Source organism: Electrophorus electricus, chromosome 6, assembly GCF_013358815.1.
Source record: "Electrophorus electricus isolate fEleEle1 chromosome 6, fEleEle1.pri, whole genome shotgun sequence".
Classification (NCBI taxonomy): domain Eukaryota; kingdom Metazoa; phylum Chordata; class Actinopteri; order Gymnotiformes; family Gymnotidae; genus Electrophorus; species Electrophorus electricus.
This window is the reverse complement of record NC_049540.1, coordinates 17,942,260-17,961,974: the sequence shown is the minus strand read 5'-3', so window position 1 is coordinate 17,961,974 and position 19,715 is coordinate 17,942,260. Positions and strand designations below refer to the sequence as shown.

The window sequence follows — 19,715 nt, the reverse complement described above, 5'->3', positions numbered from 1 at the left end:
ACTGAGGATTGACAGCTGGATGCTTGGCGCATGCGCAGAATAATCGTACAAAGGAAACGATATAGCAGTAGCAACGGACGAGCCGAATCCGCTTGCAGCTGATTTCTCTTGACACAATTATGTCTACCTCGCTGCTGCCAATTTTGCTCAGGTATCCGTTTCCCGGAGCCTGAATGGCGTTGGTAACAGTACAGAGGTCGCCTACTCCAAGCGCAACATCCAGTCCTTGCGTTTCGGTGAGTAATTATCATCATATCTGTATTCTTTGCCCTTACACCTTCCCTCGCGTCGGTAGTTTTGGGCTCATTTCCGCTGTTTTTCCTATAGTCCATTATCCCTCAGCAACACGCATGCGCGAAATATTGCCTTGGAATTACATTGTTGCCAAGTGAAGCCCATGAAATAAAAATGTTGAACGCAGCGGATTCAGTACACGTTGTGATATGATTCAGTACCTCCAAACGGCCTATCCGATTTTAAGAACAGGTTGAAAGTGACAGCGGCACCCTTGTACTGTGGAACAAATAGCTTACGTTAGTGGGCAGTTTACTGGGCATGTTACAGCGATTGCCTTTTCCATCTTATGAGGCGGTTATTGAGTGAATGAGGGTTTTAAATATGTTCCTCTTATAGCACTGTTAATGTGTCTTGTGATTGTCATGAAACAGAATATGGGTGTTAGTAAAGTCCAGGCCTATAAGGCCAAGCCTACGTGCATTTTGTAAAAAGGCACTAAAATATCACTGACTTTATTTGGCAAGTTTATCAATTTTGCATGATAAACTTTACAATTGTATAGTTTTAGCATAATGTAACGGAATGCTGATATCACATGTGATAATATTTTTAAAATGAACAGGACATCAAAAGTAGGTTAATAAAATGCTGTGACTGGCAGTACCACAAAACGTCAAGACATATAAAATAAATTATTCTTGTTGTAGTATTGTTGTTCTTGTTAGAGTATCATTTGTTTGTGAGATATCAGTGTTGATGACAGTTAATTAAAAGTGAATGAGCTGAATTGAATTAAAAGTAAAAACTGAATCTAAAACAATAGTCTAGAAAAATGCATGAATCCATAGCTACAGTTTCTATACATTGTCAGTTGGTGTTAACACTGTATAACATGTAAAAAGCAAAACTAAATTCTGCTTTTGCTTCAGATGTCATGCGATTCAGTAAGAGTCTAGTTTAAAAGTATCTTGTTGGACTCTTGCAGGTTTCCTTTGAAAGAATCAATTGGGTTACTTTTTTTGTCTTCATGACAAAAGTGTGAAAATGTTTAGTTTATTCTCAGTACCCAGCCAAAAAAAAAAATAAAAATTGAAGTGATTTTAGCTAAACATGAATCCTTATCTGAGCAGTTGCATTAGGAAGTCAGTGTTTTGTTTTTTGTTTTGCTTCTCAGACTAGGATAAATCTACTACAGCAGTTTCAACATGTTGACAGATTTTCATAATGCAAATAAGTATTTTAACTATGGTATTGTTTGGGGCTACATGCAAATACATACCAACAATTTGTTGTTTCAGCAGGGAGGTACATATAGTTAATGTATTCAACATTTTATTGACTGCACTTTATTGCTAAGGCAAAATGTAGTAATGGTGGTATACAGGCTGATCAGTTTGAGGAAATTTTCTTTCTCTAGACTTAAAATGATCATTAATTCATTTGGTTCGCTCATTCCCATTTTCATAAAACCATGTGTTGATTAAACAATGTTTACAGCTCATATCTCAAATCATGCAAACCAAGATATGAGAAAACTAACATATTGTGACTGTTTTAGTCTTCTGAGGTAAATTTTCCTGCCCGGAAGTTTACAGCCATTTAAAAAAAACAACAACAAAAAAAACCTAAAACTAAAAAAACCACGATATTTTTGAATTAATTTGTAAGTGTATTTAAATAGCAGACAAATCTATCTGTTGATGTTTTTATTCAAGATATGCAAACATAGTCCCAGCTGTGTAATTATCTATTTCCCAGAGTTCATCTTGTTGTAATGTGGAATTTATACTTTGAAGAACTTTACATAAGTTACATAAGCCATAGCATAGTGATATACAGTATAAAGTGCTGTTATGTCAGATTTAATAATTTGATGTTAACTAATTCACTAACATAAATTATACTGCTAAAACAAGCCTGTATAAAGCAATTGACAAGAATATTTAAACAAGCAAGATCTTTTAAAAATAAAAATGTTTGTGTTTCAACATACCTACTTCCCACAGAACATTGTCAATTAGTCTTTGTGTCATGTCCTTAACCCCTGAATATATGTAGCCACAAAAGTTCTGTCATCTAAAGGTGTGTATTTAAGAAGTTATGAGCAATATGAGCAAACTTTGCAGGCAGAGGTTCCTTTCAAAGAATGAACTTGTAAGTTCTGCAGAGTCAAAAATGATTGTGAAATGTTACCATATTTCTCTATTTGCACGCATGTATTTTGTCTACTTTTCTAACAATATAATCCAGTGTCCATTCAAGTACGTGTGTGTTTATTCTCAAAACAAAAAACAAACAAAAAACCTCCAGTGATTTCCCCATTCAGGTTAAATTAAAAAGTGAGGTTTGAGGTTAATGAGACACACCTTTTGAACATTTTATGCAAAAGTTATGTATGCAAATTAGTTACAAGGAGCTCTGAAAGGTGTGTAATAGTTTGGAAGTCTCTAAAGCAGCATTAGTATTCTTTACCAACATGTATATGATAATCATTGATATTAAAGGAAAAAGTAGACATTTTCACTAAATATTTAATGAAATATTAAGTACATGTGAACACATAATAGCCTTAAGTCAGGTAATATAGGTCATAGAAGTCATACATACAGAATATTATATGTTCTGTACAACTCTCTCTCTTTTCCTCAGCCTTTGTCATGGGAAGTGGCTTTCTGCTGAAATGTCGTAAGCCCTATGTCTAGTAGGAGCTAGTAATATACAGGTTATAACTGAAATTCCAAAATATTATTTGCTGCAACTATTTATGATCAGACATAGTGTGCTGTTTGTGCAAGTATTGTAAGTTTGTACTTAAATAAATAACTGGTTGCAATTTTTTTCTGTCCATTAGGAGTCTGGCAGTGGAGAGGATGACCGCCGATCTCAGCCCAGAAGGTAGAAAAAGCTCATTTCATAGGCCATTTTTGGTGTAGTTATGATGAAAGCCTGCTTTCTGCAACAAAGTTGTCATAGCAGCCTTTCTGTAACTGTTCCCAGTTATCATGTTTCCATTGTTGGAACCTAGAATCTAACTACTTACAAGCAATAGTTCTGCTTTCACAAGCAACTATGGTGGTTTGGATTATAGTTCTGAGGCACTAAAACCATAACAGGTAACTGTTCCATCTTGGCCAATTGTTTCAGATTTCTAATAGAGGAAATGTGACCAGTGTCACAAAAATCCACCCATCTTTTTATTATAGATCAGTAAAGCATGCAAACTCTGATGGTCTCAAAACCTTTTCTTATGATGTTACAAAGACCTTTTTTGTTTTTGCAATGGTTGTGTTGAATTAATATGTAGATATATGTCTCAAGAATTCTAATTTTCAAATATTGTCATAGAAAATTGGGATATTTAAATATGCAACACTCATGCTTGGCTCCACTTGAGTATATAACTTGCTCCTGTCAATTAGATTGGTTATTCCTTTCAAAAAGGGGCATTATTAAGTCTATAGACCATTGCTGCTCAGTTAGAAGAGAATCTGAATTGTAGCTATTGTCTGTTCATAATGCCATGTAAATTGCCATTACACATCAGGGTCATGTATTGAATTATAACTTCACAGGTATTTTCCTCAAAGCAGTGACGTCACAAAAGGCCTCAGTAGGGCTTTTATGCTGACCCTTGCTGGATTATCTGACATGTATATTATATTGGAGGATTTGACACCACAATGCAGTACTACCCTCCTGTGTTGACTTATGGCTACACTAAGCAAACCAGTCAAACCCGTCTAGTGCTTACTCAGGTTTCCTCAAACTGCTGCTAATTGAGAATATCCTACAGTCTGCAACTGATCTACTTCCTGAGCCTCTATAACCTATCTGGGCATTTGTTTGATCAGAACACTTAATCGAGCGATTACCACTGGTTCGCTGGATACAGTAACTTTGTGTCAGGGTTTTTAATCAAGACTATTCTGTATCTTTGTGAATGGGCATTTAGCCATATAACAACCTGTTAACTCTATCAATTTTTCAATACAGAGTAGTTTAGTACACAGAGATACAGAAACTAGATACACAGAACTCAGATGACTAGGAAACAATTTGAAATAGGACACATATGGAAGAAAACAGGAACAAACACAATTGAGCTCTCACAGTTGCTAAACAATAAATATATTCAAACCAATCAGCACACAGAAAGACTGTCAGGTGTGGGCAGTGATGAGAAGGTGGGACCATGGCAGTGCTTGCAGAGAAGTCCGTTGAGGGGTAATAAAGGTCAGCGAAAAGCCTCTAAGAGGTGGAGCCTCTAGTAAGCTTGTAGATATTAGTTAGCTTTATCTCATGAGTGTGCAATAGGGTTTGTTTCACTTGTGGTAGGCACAAGTGTTACATTTAGTGAGGTTTATCATTTAGACATGTCCCAGTAGATTTTACTGTTGCTGACCCATAAGTCACTGTGGTTTCAGTGACTGTTATTTTATTATGCATATTAATTCATGCTGCAGGACATTTTGTCCACAAGAGGGGTCAGTGGAGCTTATGTTAGATGCACATGTAGCATGAATGACTTTTGTAAAACTGATTAGGCTGAACAGAGAATGTATTGCAAAGCCATGCTTCGCTATAGAGTACGTCTTCACTATAAATTTACTCTGTGGGGCTTTATGTTCCATAATAAGTATATTCCTATTGGATCTTGTGGTGACTTTCAATAGTAACATTCAAATGTCTTATATATACTGTTCCTAGGCCAATAATCAATGATGTCAACAGTTACAATGAAAGCACAAGCAGTACTTTTGATCGAAAGTCAGACTTTTCTGCCATCACGTTCATAAGATTCCTATCATTGTCTCAGTCAAAGGCTTTTCACATGCTGAAATCAAGCAAGCACGTAGCCTAACATACTGTGTTGCCTCTGCTCATGCAAAATAATTAACAAGCACTGAGAATGTTTCCTGATTGGTTATGTAACTGGCTTATGTTGGCTTATGTTGAAACCTTAATTTGCTGGTCTTAGAAGCTTTTTTTCTCATCAGAGCATCAGTTATGGTGAATGGCTGTCAGAACGTTAATACAGTGTAGCTGAAGTGGTGTTTTGTTTTTTTGTTTTTTTTGTAATTTATTTATTTATTTATTTTTGGATGACTTGCAGTCATCTTTAAAAACCTTGAAGACAGGTTTTATTGAAGGTTTTTTTTACTTACCTCTGTCTCTAGGCATACGTTTCCAATACTGACTTTAATTCACTAGTGGTTTCCATCTGGTGCAATAGCAGTGATCTTTTTTGGGACATGGTACTTTCTACTGGGTTTTTCTGCATTTTTTCCTCTTTCTACAGTAGAGTTTATGCAGTCACAGGACCTCATTTAGGTACAATAGTGAACACTGATTCTTCCTCCACTCCACCAATGATATTACTGAAGAAGCTCATATAATTACTTTCCAGTGCAACATGGCTATGCACACTTTTTTGAAAATGGTCCAGTTACTACCTGGTCTTTAACAAACTCCCTCTCAAAAATGCATTCAAAAGGTGCCTTACTCGTATGAGTAAGTTCCACTGTTTACCTATAAGCACCTTTAAACATTGGTGTCGTATGTTCAAAGTGAGATTTGGAATTCTTTGACAGATGCCCTTCAAACTCAAGCCATTATACAACATTTGCTAGAAATGCTAGAATTTCAACATTTTGCACCCATTGTTTATACAGTGTTTTTCACTTGTATTCAGAGGCTGGTTTAAATTCAGTAAAGTCTTTTTAACAGTTCCTGGATAGTTAGCAAGGTTGTTTCTGGGCACAGAGTTTATTTTCCATCTGTGACAGAATGCTTTCCTAAGCACCCGAGTACATACAAGAGTCTTCCTTTTAAGTATTTTTTTCAGGAATGCTTGTTAATGGATTCAGTTATAGGCCTGATGGAGAAAATGTATGATTTCACCATAAAAAACAAAATCACACCAAGTCTGTTTGAAAGCAGGAGTTGATCAGATTAGTTGGTGTTCTAACTAGTGGGGACTAATTCAATTATAGCTTATTTTGGCCTTGCCCCCTTTTCCTTTTTGTTTAACCTGTACTCAGTGTGACCCTTTTGCTATACCTGTCTAAAGTAGTAATAATAATAATAATAATAATTATTATTATTATTATTATTATTATACTTTATTTATGTAATATGAGCTAATGAATCTTGAAAGTAAGTTTATTGTGTATGGTCCTATTGATCAAAGTCCACACATGATGGGAGATCCATCCTGACAGTCAATATCATATATGTGGTAATCGGAGTTGTTTTAAGGAGTTGAACCCTGCATGGTAATGCATTATGTCATTTAGAGCAGGTTTTTTTGGCCACCTCTTTCTTATTCTGGCCATGGTCAGATTGGCAAGCAGAATTGCTGCTTTTGTGTTTTCCTGTTTTGACTCCAACCAATGTTAAATCACTTACTGGAGTCAAGGTCTCTAAGACCACTGTTTGTGTGTTTTATCCATCCATCCATCCATCCATCCATCCATCCATCCATCTATCTATTTATATTATTCACTGCCTGGCCAAAAAAAGGTCACCACCTGGATTTAGCTAAGCAAATAGGTAAGTGCCTCCCATTGGATAATTACTGCATGGGTGATTATGTTTCAGCTGGCAACAAGTTCTTTAACCCTAACTGATGCAGTGAGTAGCTTCTCATTTGTTAAACAACCATGTCGAAAGACACATCCTGTGTTCATGGAAAAGATGTTAATCTGTTTCAGAAGGGTCAAATTATTGGCATGCATCAAGCAGAGAAAACATCTAAGGAGATTGCTGAAGCTACTAAAATCGGGATAAGAACTGTCCAACACATTATTAAAAAGTGGAAAGACAGTGGGGAAACATCACCTTCGAGGAAAGAATTTGTTCGAAAAAAAAATCTTGAATGATCGTGATCGGCGATCACTTAAACGTGTGATGAAATCAAATCATAGAAGAACAACAGTAGAACTCAGGGATATGTTTAATAGTGAAAGTAGGAGCATTTCCACACGCACAGTGCGAAGGGAACTCAAGGGATTTGACTAAACAGCTGTGTAGCCTTAAGAAAACCATGTCAATGAGGCTAACCGGCAAAAATGGCTTCAATTTGTTAGGGAGTATAAAGATTGGACACTGGAGCAATGGAAGAAGGTCATGTGGTCATGTGGTCTGATGACGCCAGATTTACCCTGTTCCAGAGTGATGGGCGTATCAGAGTAAGAAGAGAGGCGGCTGAAGGCGGCTGAAGTGATGCACCCAACATGACTAGTGATCTGGGGTTGCTGCAGTTGGTCAGGTCTAGGTTCAGCAACATTATGTGCCCAAAGAATGAGGTCAGCTGACTACCTGAATATACTGAATGACCAGGTTATTCCATCAATGGATTTTTTCTTCCCTGATGGCATGGGCATATTCCAAGATGACTATGCCAGGATTCATCGGGCTCAAATTGTTAGAGTGGTTCAGGGAGCATGAAACATCATTTTCACACATGGATTGGCCACCACAGAGTCCAGACCTGAATCCCACTGAGAATATTTGGGATGTGCTGGAGAAGACTTTGCACAGTGATCCAAATCTCCCATCATCAATACAATATCTTGGGGGGGTGGGGGGGACATTTATACAACTCTGGACAGAAATAAATGTTGACACTGCAGAAGCTTGTGGCACAGTGAATGTGTGCCATAATCAAAGCTAAAGACGGTCCAGGGTGTGTGTGTGTGTGTGTGTGTGTGTGTGTGTGTGTGTGTGTGTGTGTGTGTGTGTGTGTGTGTGTGTGTGTGTGTGTGTGTGTGTGTGTGTGTGTGTGTGTGTGTGTATGTGTGTGTGGTGTTTATGGTTTTCTCTTTCAGGTTATGTCACCACAGCTGAAACGTGCTGACATTACCATGACACTGTCATGTGAGAGCCAGGTAAATGTTTACAAGAGCCTTTGGTTTCACCCTGGGTTTTGGATTTCTTCAGTCCAGTTCAGACTGAAGTATATGCAAAGGCAAGTGTGCTCCTTGGGGAAAGATCTGGCTGTCCTGTTGTAAGGTCTGTCTGGAATTTCGTTTGGCCTGCAGTCTGACTCCAAACCTTGAGACATGCCCAGTCTGACACGATGACGACAATGGAGGATAGTGAGGTTGTGATTAAATGGTAAACTGGACTCCATATGAAGATCACGAATAACACTGTTCGTGATCATTTTTCTTTCGTAGTGAGTAGTGTTATATGTGGCTATTACGTGCTGATTACCTATCAATAATTAGGATGTTGGTGTAGGCATAAGACACAAGCTATATTCGAAAGAGGTGTCATTGGCTTCGATTATTGACAACCCTCCCCGATCAAGGAAAAAATCGCTGTCTCAATAAATATTGAGTTTGTTTGCGCGTTTGCAACTTGAATGCACGTTTCTGCTTAAGTTGCACATATATGACGAAGGATACCGTGACAATTATTTTTATTGTCATAGTATGTAAATGCTATAGGACACCTGATTAAAAAAAAAAAAAAAAAAGAATCCTGTATTGTTTTGTTATGATTGCTGCCGTGGTGCCTGACGTCAGAAGCGGTTTCCTCCCCGAGGCGGGCACTGTCGGAGCACGTGTACCTTGGCTCCTCCTTCCTGGGAACTATTTTGTCGTGACGTCCTCTCCTAGAAACAACATGAAAATGAAACGGAGGGAAAGTCTTAGTCTTACGAATACGTTTGCTTTTGATACTAATGCATATATTTAAATATCGTCATAGTGGTGAAAGCGACTAACAACCCTTTAAGTTCTACATGATTCGAAATCAAGCCATCGTTTGACCATGTCAGTTTGTCTGCATTTTTTTTGACTGGTGTTGGGCCAAGCGTAGGCTACAACATAAAAGGGAGTTTAAAAGATCGCCGTTACTGCGGGCTTTGCTGTGCCTGATGACACTGGGTGGTGTGATCGCAGCTCAACGGCCCTCCGGGAACTGCTTGTGCTCAGCCAGCGGGTCCAAAGGGATGGTGCGGGGCGATTTGGCCTCTCGGAGCAGGATCAGCCAACTGTAAGTGCTGAAACAAGTCAGTTAGATTTTTCTCCTTTGACGTAAAATGAGTTAAGGAATTGTATTTGTGCTTCATGATGTACTTCTCCCGTTTCCGCACCTTGTGACTGCACGGTGTTTGCTAACCTAAATAACTCTTCCAAGTAAGTATGAATAAGGAGCTTCAATGTGTCCGTCCCGTCTGGTGTTGGGGTGGAAAATACCGCTCAGAAATGCCCCTTTATGAGGTGTGCCGGATTTACCATTGCAGTTCTCCCGTTTACTTCCTTTCATTTTCTGTAGGGTTGGGATTTATTTATTATTTTAAGTCAAGACTAGCAAATGTACGTTTTGTGAGTATATGGAACAGGGAGAATGCAATGATACTCGGATTCCCTTCACAGTAGGTGTGACTCATTCACCTGTCCGATGTCCACTTATTAATGATTCATCAGGAGCATGGCAAACCAATAGAGATGGTGTGTTGTGGTTGTGATGACTGCTTGCTTGGAAAGTCACTTCCTTCAGTCTTGTATGTTTCTCTCTCGCATTTGTCTGGTTACTATTGTGATATGTTCTTTTTTTGGATGTTGAGTTTACCTCATAACATTTAGTTTAAAATATACCTCCTTCTCTCTCTCTCTCTCTCTCTCTCTCTCTCTCTCTCTCTCTCTCTCTCTCTCTCTCTCTCATTCTAAGTCCAAAGTCTGAGTCTATTCCTGTGACTGTAAATCGTGCCTTTCCTGCAAACAGGTGTGTGTGTACAAGAGTGTGATCTCACCACTGCTTGTGTATATATACTGGTCACATGGAAATTGTACACAGAGTGTGCTTTGACACCTTTTTATTATTCTCCAACCCTTTACTGTGTACTGTGTACAAGTTTGGCTTCCTGTATACCCATTACCGTGATTAGCACTGTCATACTTTCATTCTTTTTTGTGCTTTCGAACACTACTTACATTATTAGGACTTTCATTTGCTGTAGAGTACTGTCATAATAAACCATAGGCCTTTGGAACACTCATTCTTGACTACTGACTGTATTTGTCCATATCCTGTCATGATTTCCTGTTCTACATTTTCTGTAACATTTGAAGAATTGGGTCTCTAAGAAAACCTCTAGGTTATTCCTGATTTAGGGCATCAAATTCGTAATTTCCTTGGTACTGTGGTGAATTGGCATACAGGGACTTGATTTTGATAAAATAAAGAAATTAAAATCAGTTCACTATTTTGTAGTACGCTCTTATTCTCCACTTCTCAGTCACTGCTGTCATTGCAGGGCAGTCACCAGGCGAAATTGCAACCCTAGTGAGCAAGCACCGGAGGAGGCTATAGAGAGAGTGCTGTGGGTTATTGAGAGCATAACAGTTTGGCATTGGATTTGATGTGTTGTGGCCAGACCAAGCTGGAATTCACTGTCTCGCATTACTGCACAATGAGTTTCTTTCTTTTTCGAGCTGTTCATTTTTGCAGTCTCACCAGTGAGGATTCAGTACTATATTTCTGTTGTGCTAGAGGTAAGTTAATAGTCTTGAAATGTTGTAGACAGGAAAATATTTGACCAGAAGTTTTCACTTCTAATTGCTGAAATTAATTAACGAAATATAAATGATTTCTGATGGATGACTGCAATAACTCATGTAAGGTTTTCATCACAAAATGGCTACATGAAAGGAGTTGCACAAATATAACTTGTCCTTTGAAATGCATGCCAATGCATGTGATGCCACACACGTGCGCACGCTCACTCCTCCCTTTTATTTCCAACATTCCAGCACAGACACAGTCTTGTTCCCACTTTCATGCCTTTCCAGGTCCTTTGTTTGTTTTCTTTGTTAAGGTGATGCCAGTTGGCTTCAGGAAGGAAAAAAAACATTTTGGACAGGCATACATGCACACAGGCATGCTTGTACACCACACACACACACACACACACACACTTGTTCCCTTGCTCTCCCTCCCTCGTTAATCACCCAGCTGTTGGAGTGATGAGGAAACAGTGCTGATGTAGAACAGCTTGTTCTTACTTCAGTCCTGCATAGTGTGTTGAGGGTCTGAGGCAATGCCCCAGAAATAAAGCGCTCCTGTCTGTCTCTCTAGAGAGTGTCATATGCTCTGGCAGCGACAGAAATCAGCAATTGGACAGAAAGCATTCCAAAAGCCTAATGGTCCTTGACATTCAGTGCACTGTATTACTGTAATATTAGTTATATTCAGTCATGTCTTCTGCAGTGTTTGTAGGGTAAATTAATCTTATAATCTCATGTAAGCATGTTATGTTGATGTGTAGTTTTTATAGCCAGCAGCCTGTTGAGAACTTTGATGTCGATACCAAATGTCATGTTCCTGTTTCTAATGTCAAACAGATTAGAGATCAAATAAGAGTTTGCTTTTACATATATTATACTGTTACTTCCTTCCTCGAACCTTTTGAAAAAAGGATTTGATGGCATTGTTTTTCTTCTTTTTTTCTCTCTCTCTCAGCATCAGTGAGAGCTTCCTAACAGTAAAAGGTGCTGCACTCTTCCTCCCAAGGGGAAACGGTTCCTCCTCTTCCTCTTGCTCCTCACGTATCACAGGGCAGCGCAGCAAACATGCAGGTACGAGAGCAGAGCTCCACCCAACTCACTAGGGCCCTACCACAAAGCTAGGACTTCCCTTGTGAATACTGTCAGTGCCACGGAGTTTTGCCGCTCGGTTGCATGCCGAGTGAACAGCTTAACAGCATGCAATTGTTTCTACCCGTGTAGGGGACCTTCAGCAGCACCTGCAGACCATGTTCACGCTACTGCGGCCAGAGGACAACATCCGCTTGGTGAATGACACAAACGCGCATGCGCATACAGTCGTTATTATTGTCCTATGCAAAACACGTCAGGTCTGAGCCAATCGTTTCGCTGCTTACCGAATTGGTGTATTAACATTGTGTCATCTGGCAGGCCGTGAAGCTTGAGAGCATGCGCCCTCACTGCACACGCTACATGGTGGTAGTTTCCACAAATGGCCGTCAAGACACAGAGGAGAGCGTGGTGCTGGGAATGGACTTTAGCCCCTCAGACAGGTGGGTGCATGTGTGGGGGTGTGTGTGGTTATACTGATCTTTTGAAATGTATATGATTTAAATCAACAATTTCTATTTTCTTATATGTAATGCTGACTGTATGTTCTAGTTCTTGTTCTATAGGCCTGGTGCTGCCTCTGTGGAGTGACACCCTGATCCATTTGGATGGAGATGGGTAAGTGAAGAATGTTGCGTTCCTGTTTTTAAAAATACTGTATGGAGGTCCACGATAGAGCCTGACAACATTTGACTGTCCCACCCCCTCTCTGTTTCTCACAGGGGTTTCAGCGTCTCCACGGACAACAGGATCCATGTTTTCAAACCCGTCTCCGTCCAGGCCATGTGGTATGCCCCTCTGCTCGAACTGCCTCTTCTTCACCATCCAACACCCTCCCAGACATTCAGCTGTCCATGACCTTGCTTTCTCGCCATTTCGCTAACCCTGCTCCATCTACCCACACCCATACCCTTCATCCTCTGCTCCTCAGGTCCGCCCTGCAGTCCCTCCACAAGGCGTGCGAGGTGGCGCGCTGCAACAACTACTTCCCGGGCAGCCTGTTCCTGACGTGGGTCAGCTACTACCAGAGCCGCATGTCCTCCGACCAGGCGCACATCAACGAGTGGAACACCATGCAGGATGTGCAGTCGCACCGGGCGGATTCACCCGTGCTCTTCTCTGATGTGTGCGTGCACTCCTCCGCTTAGCAGCATGCCCAACTCTCCTTTGGCTGCCGTTTTGTACCTCAAGATGCTTTGACACTTTCTGGCTAGCGGCTCTTCCCAGGCCAAGGATGTTCGCAAAGAGATGGAGAATACAGTGTGTGTGACCGAGTGTGAGACGCACGTCTCCTTCTGCACTTTCACATATCATGGGCAGTTAGGGTAGCAGCAAGACAGGTACTTGTCTCAGTACCCTGCTGCACAGACATATGCTTGTGCGCACTTCCTGTTTGTGGTCACATTATCTGTGCTAGACAGAGTGAGGCACAGCAGGTAGTTCCATTAACGGGTTGCCATGTGGCGGGTTTGGTTCTGCACCACGTTGAAATGTACCTAGAACATGGGTCACCTGGGAATGAGCTTCAGAGGTCTTAATGGGGGCTTATGGTCGTGTGCCGTAGCTGGTTGTAAGGGAAGGTCTTTAGTGCTGTCATGCTGTGCGCTTGCAGGCCAACCGAACGCGAGAGAACGGAGCGTCTGATCAAGACTCGTCTGAGAGAGATCATGATGCAGAAAGACCTGGAGAACGTCACCTCTAAAGAGGTGTGCTTAAACACACACTCCTCCATACGCATATTCCTGAACATAGTCCATGTGTACCAAAAAACAGGTTATATACAGAGTCTGAAGTGAACTACCACGTTAGATGAAAGCCTTTCTCACCAACCCCCTCCCACTCATCTCAGATCCGCACGGAGCTGGAGATGCAGATGGGGTGTAACCTGCGTGAGTTTAAAGAGTACATTGATAACGAGATGATTGTCATCCTTGGTCAGATGGACAGCCCCACGGAGATCTTTGAGCATGTGTATCTGGTAAATCTTCAAATTTTTGTATCCTCCTTCACTGTTTTAATGTTTCACTCACAATGTTTCACACAATATTGGTTGTAGTAATACCTCATGGACCGTTGTTTGGGTCTTTTCAAAGGGTTCTGAATGGAATGCATCGAATCTAGAAGAACTGCAAAACAGCGGGTAAGTCTGCTAGCTTTAGTTATCTCCCCCGAGGTCCATTCAGCAGCAAGCGTAATGAACATTGTGAACGAACTGCCTTTAAAAAAAAAAAAAAGGTTGATTTTTTTTTTTTTTTTTTTTATGCTCAGGGTTCAGTACATCCTCAATGTGACGCGGGAGATTGATAACTTCTTCCCGGGCCTGTTCGAGTACCACAACATCCGCGTGTATGACGAGGAGGCCACGGACCTGCTGGCCTGCTGGAATGACACCTACAAGTTCATCTCCCGAGCCAAGTGAGTCCACCAGCTCCGGGCTTCTGCCAAGTGGAGTGAGAAGTAGCAGAATGTTGTAGGTGATTTATTTGACACGTTTTCCCACTACAGGTATTTTCTTTCATGTGGCTGTATGCTTTTCCCTCTTGTGATCGCTCTCGCGCTCTCTCTTATGCAAATACATGTACACACTCTTACACACTATGCTCCAACACTTATTAATAATAATAACACGGTTCTCAAATTATTATGTTAATAATCAATTATCTTATTAATTTTAATGTTATTAATGAAGTTTTTTTGTGCTTTGCCGGAAAGCACCACCTGCATCCTCCATTATAACACATTAAAGTGTTCTGCTCTGCATGCAGGAAAGCAGGGGCCAAGTGTCTGGTGCACTGTAAGATGGGCGTGAGCCGCTCCGCATCTACCGTGATTGCTTATGCCATGAAGGAGTACGGCTGGGACCTTGAGCGCGCCTTCGTCTATGTCAAAAAACGCCGCGCAGTCACCAAGCCCAACCCCTCCTTCATGCGGCAGCTAGAGGAGTACCAGGGCATCCTGTTGGCCAGGTATGCACCTCATTTGCATTCATACAAAGTAGTAAGGTAGCTTTGAAGACATCTGAGTAAATGCAGACAAATTTAGAATTTTGCAGACATTCTTTTTTTAAATGCAATTTCTATATATAAATACAGAGAGCTGCTTGCCTGGTCAGGATATATTCTATCGATGTAGAAGACAGATTTAATTAATTATTTAAGTTGGTTTGATCCAAAGAGATAATTTAAGCAACCTAAGCATGTTGGACACAGATATTTTTAGGATTCCCATTCTTATTTTATTAATGTGATACTCGAGCACAGGATTAAGAGTAATTCTGTCCTTGGAGTCTCCACCTATGGCAGGATTTCAAGTAGCTGTTTTCCTATTTTTTATTTACTCCTCACTCCACAGGGAGTGTGCTTGCATGTGTTGAACATATCTTTGTGTACGTGTGCTTGTTTGTACAAGATCACTCAACAATCATCTTGAAACTGTTGCATTTTCCATAGTAATTTTGTTGCCCTCAGGCTCATGCTCAACATAAAAGCTACACACAGTTTTATTGACAATAGTGGTGTGTGGGTGTGGGTGTGGGTGTGGGTGGGTGTGTGTGGGTGGGTGGGTCGTTAAGAGGCAGGGTGCAAATTAAGCCACCCTGCCTGACTCATAAGTATGTACATAAAGTGCTGATGTGTCACTGCTGGGTGTAGGGATTTCAGTTCAGTATGCAGGGGCAAAAAAAATAGATCTCTTTGTTCACAAGGCCATATTTGTTCAAGACTGCTCAGAAAAACATGGTCACTGTGGATGGATGCAGGACGACATAGCTGTGGTTCAGGGGCTCCGATTAATGTGGCATCCATTTTAGATATAAACCATTTCAAAGGAAGAAATAGTTAAACATGGTGTAGCAGGTCTTTCATCTCTTTTGGACTTGCTCTTAACCTCTGCACCATCTTCCTCCACCTCACAGCAGACAGAGGCACAACAAGCTGTGGCGATCCCATTCTGACAGCGACCTGTCCGAGCACCATGAGCCTCTGGTCAAGACCTCCACTCCTCAAACACTAGGCCGCTCCAACCCCCGCAACCAGAGCGCCAGCCAGGCCTCTCCCTCGCTCCAGGACCTGCTCCAGGTGCTCACGCCCGCCTCGGCCCCTGCTGGGAGTGCAGCAGGCCAGGTGCAGTGCAATGTGCAAGAGGGCCCCCTCTCCAACGGTTTGGGAGACTCTGCAGAAAGCCTCGCAGCCGAAGACGTGCTTCCTAGGCCCCGGGCAGCCATAGTGGTACCAGAGACCCGGCAGGAAGTGGCATCCGTGACCGTGGCGGAGACGGTCTCCATGGGCCACCCTCATCCACCTGCTGCTCTTCATCACGTTTCCTCCTCACCCACTCTTCCCATAGATGCAGAGGCCAAGCCAATCACCTGTGAGCAGCCTGAGGTGCCCTGTCTTGTGCCTGAGGAGAAGTATTGTCCACAGGTGACCAGAACAGAGCCTGTTAGGGGTAGGACTTCTGAGCCAAGCAGACAAGTCCTTGGCTCGTCCTCAGTTGCAGGGCTGTCCACACACGTGCCTGAACTTGGCCAAAAATTCAGCCAGCAAGTGCCTGACACAGACGTAGACTGTGCAGGGCTAGGTCACACTAGCGATGATGACCAAAACCACCTCAGTGCCACGTTACAGGAAGCAGGCCTTTCCACTTTGCTTCCCTCAGCACTAAGCTCAGATAGCATTAACTTCTTCAGTGCCAGAGAGAAATTTCTTGGCCTCTCTCAAGAGGGGCAAAGCCGAGGGAGTTCTGAGCAGGCAGTGCAGCAGACATCTCGAGACAAAAGTCCCAGCCAGGAGTCAAGGCTACTGCTTTCTGAGAACCCTCTTAAAGAAATGGAGGAGGAAAAGAAGGTAAGATATGTGCACAATAGCCCTTTGAAATTTTCCTTGTTGATTGTGCTTATTTGATAGTAAAAAGTATCAAATGCATCTGTTCTGAACAGCCTATATTTTGATTAACCTAAGCAATGGTCACTGTTTGTTTGACCTTTTAAAAGAAAGTTTCACTATAATGACACAAGAACAAAGTTTTGTATTTTTGGGGGGTTATATTTAGATTCTAATTGTCAAGTTTTGTAGACAATTGCATAAACTAGGTGCACAGTAAGCCCTTGAGCACATATCTCTAAATTCTCTATCATTATTCTGCAGCAACGAAGTGCTGTTGCTGAGAGTAAGTGCTAAATTTCTATTAGAAAATCAAGTGTACCGACATCCCATATCTCACAGTAACAACGTTTTGAGTTTGAACACGTCATGTGCTGCCACCCTCAGGTGAAAATGTATGTTGCATGGAGTTCTCCATCTTCATTATAATGTTGGTCATGTTCAAGTGCTGTCGGCTAGCTTTTGTGTTTTTTGTTTTTAACATGACACAGGTTTTCAGGCCCTCACGTTATCCATATTTATTTTCTCTTCCCTAGGAGAGCTGCAGTGTCTTAGTTTATGACCTGGTTTCAGAACTAGAGTCCATAAGGAAAACTATAATTCCTCCACCTCCTCCTACCAGCCAACCTGTTTCCAGCAGCTTCGAGGAGGAGGAGTTGGCCAAAAGCACAGCAGACGGAGCTGAAACGGAGACGGTGGAGCTTGGAGAAGACCTGCAAACCGATTGGCCAAAGGGTACAGTCCGACGAGCCACCAGACAGCTAGAACAGAAGATGAAGCGGGAAGTTTCCACGCTGCTATCATGTGCTTCTGGGTGTCCTTCACACCTCTCCACTGTAAGCACCAGTAGCAGAGACAAAACTGAGGACACCTCACCTCATACAGACCTCACTCCAGATCCAAGCACTGTGTCAGCCCACCACCATCACCTTGAAAGCTCTGTGGAGAACATGGAGAAAGAGGAATCTTCTCCCAAAGAGAAGGAAAAGGGGGGCACAATAAGACTCAGGGAAGAACAGCATGGACACACTGGATTTTTAAAGGAGCATGAGAGCCTCTTGCACTCAAGACCAAGCCATTCCACTCCGTCCAGCTCATCGCCTACAGTGGCTCTTCGGCTAGAGGGAGTCACACATAAGGAGACTAGCACTGACAGCCCTTCAGAAGACCGTCTGGCGGTGGATATGAGGGAGACATGGGAGACCTTGAAAGAGCTGGGTGCATTCCTCTGCAAAGTGTGTGGGGAATCAAAAAAGTGGCTTAGCCACCCATGGGCTGACAAATATCAGAAGAAACTGTGGACTGTTCGGGAGCGGGCCAGAGAGGTAGAGGCCAAGGTCCGTCAAGCTGGCCTGACTCCACCCTCACTGATAAAGCGTTCTGCCTCATTGGCTAAGCTAGGCTCCCTGGAACTGTCAGCCAATGATCTGAGTGAGCTGGAACTGAGTCCTGCTTCTGTGTTGCTACCCACCACAAAGCCACGCCCTCACTCCTTTACTGATGATACCTCAAAAAAGAAGCGGGTTCTACCCAGGCTTACACCCTGTCTCCCTTCATCCTGCATATCCTCTCTCTCTCCTGCTGGGTCGCACATGGATGAAAGGTTGGATTGCCAGACAGGAGAAGCAGGGAACAGTGATGATGACCAGGCCCATATACCACTGCGAGACTCCCCACCATACAATCAGTGCTGGAGGCAAGGAAAGGTACCAGATCCAGCATCCACTCCTGGGTCTGCCTTAATATCCATGGTAACGCGACAACAGTATGAGAAAACACACCCCTTGAGGAAGCTGAAGAAACGAGCTTTGAACGTCCCCTACCACACCATGTGACCTAGGCTGTCTGTAGGCCTGTGTGTATGTGTGTTTTCCAATATAGTTTCATCCACACTTACCTCAGTGGGCCTTACGAAACTGGAAATCAGAACGGCTACAGAACTACCCTGCAGTTATCAAGATGCATTGAGGTGCGTTCTGGCAGGTTTGATTGGCAGGTTTTTAACCCATCAGCAGCGAATAGCTGCTCTCTCAAACAAGGAGGCACTATGACTGATTCACACTTTGCACAGTATCCATCAGCTGGCTTATTACACACAGCAGTAATAAACCTGCGATTACCTGTCGGACTGTGATCTCATCCTGAAGAATGCTCTATGCTGAGCAGAAGGGAATTCTCCACTGTCATAGAATGTGTGTGAGAGAGAGAGAGAGAGAGAGAGAGAGAGAGAGAGAGAGAGAGAAATGTTAAAATGCATTCTGTTGTGAGTGTAATGTAATTGAGTGTAAAGTTATGAATGTCTAAGTGTGCATGTTGATCAGTTGCAAGTGGAACAAGTTTGGTACTTGGTGTGTAGATCTTTGGGGCTGTGTGTGTGTGTGTGTGTGTGTGTAGGCTACTTTTTATGGATGCGTATGACTGTATACTTAAATTTCAGTGTGCACCTTTTTCTGTCTGTGTTCAGTACGTAAGTGCAGTTTCTCCCTTTGGAGCTTTTCTTTAGTAAAATATAAACAAATACGGAGGGAGATTTTAATATGCACTTTACTTTTTTAATTACGTTTTACATTTTTTTTAGACCTGTGGTTTGTACTCTGGAAGCATGTCTGCTGAGTGTGTATTTGGGTTCGCTTATGTGTTCAATGTACAGTGCAATTTTTTGTTCATTGTAAGACTGGAAATGTATTTTTTAATTCTGTGCTTAAACTGTGACTATTAAAATATATAAATAAAAGACGTTCACAGTACTTTTATCAAACTAGCCTCGTCGGGATTTTGAGCGATAGCACTTAGAAAAAAATAATTTGGGGTTTAAATGAATCTGAAGATATGTATCTTGCAGCTTTGGTATGTTCGCTGTAACAAAGCTGTCCCATCCAGAATGAAGAATAAGATCCACGACATTTATATTTATAGTTGATATTAAAAGCACTCGCTTTAGTGAACTCGAGAAAAAGAAAAGTACTATCGTGCGCTGGCGCGCTGCAGCTCC

General features: G+C 41.9%; 1 protein-coding gene across 2 annotated transcripts; it reads left to right on the top strand.

Annotated features, from left to right (window-relative positions):
• Nucleotides 1-71: 71 nt before the first annotated feature.
• ssh2b (slingshot protein phosphatase 2b) lies at nt 72-19,441 on the top strand. Of its 2 annotated transcripts, XM_027018735.2 has the most exons (15): nt 72-236; nt 3,089-3,132; nt 11,710-11,825; nt 11,976-12,040; nt 12,165-12,286; nt 12,396-12,461; nt 12,566-12,631; nt 12,775-12,969; nt 13,456-13,549; nt 13,693-13,821; nt 13,937-13,983; nt 14,112-14,258; nt 14,609-14,809; nt 15,757-16,687; nt 17,260-19,441. In XM_027018735.2, the coding sequence occupies exons 1-15, from the start codon at nt 174-176 to the stop codon at nt 18,556-18,558; spliced, it is 3,585 nt and encodes a 1,194-aa protein (XP_026874536.2). In that variant the 5' UTR covers nt 72-173; the 3' UTR covers nt 18,559-19,441. The 2 variants fall into 2 exon arrangements, with proteins under 2 accessions (XP_026874536.2, XP_026874528.2); XM_027018727.2 differs by lacking the exons at nt 72-236; nt 3,089-3,132 and adding an exon at nt 8,856-9,240.
• The last annotated feature ends 274 nt before the right edge of the window (nt 19,442-19,715 follow it).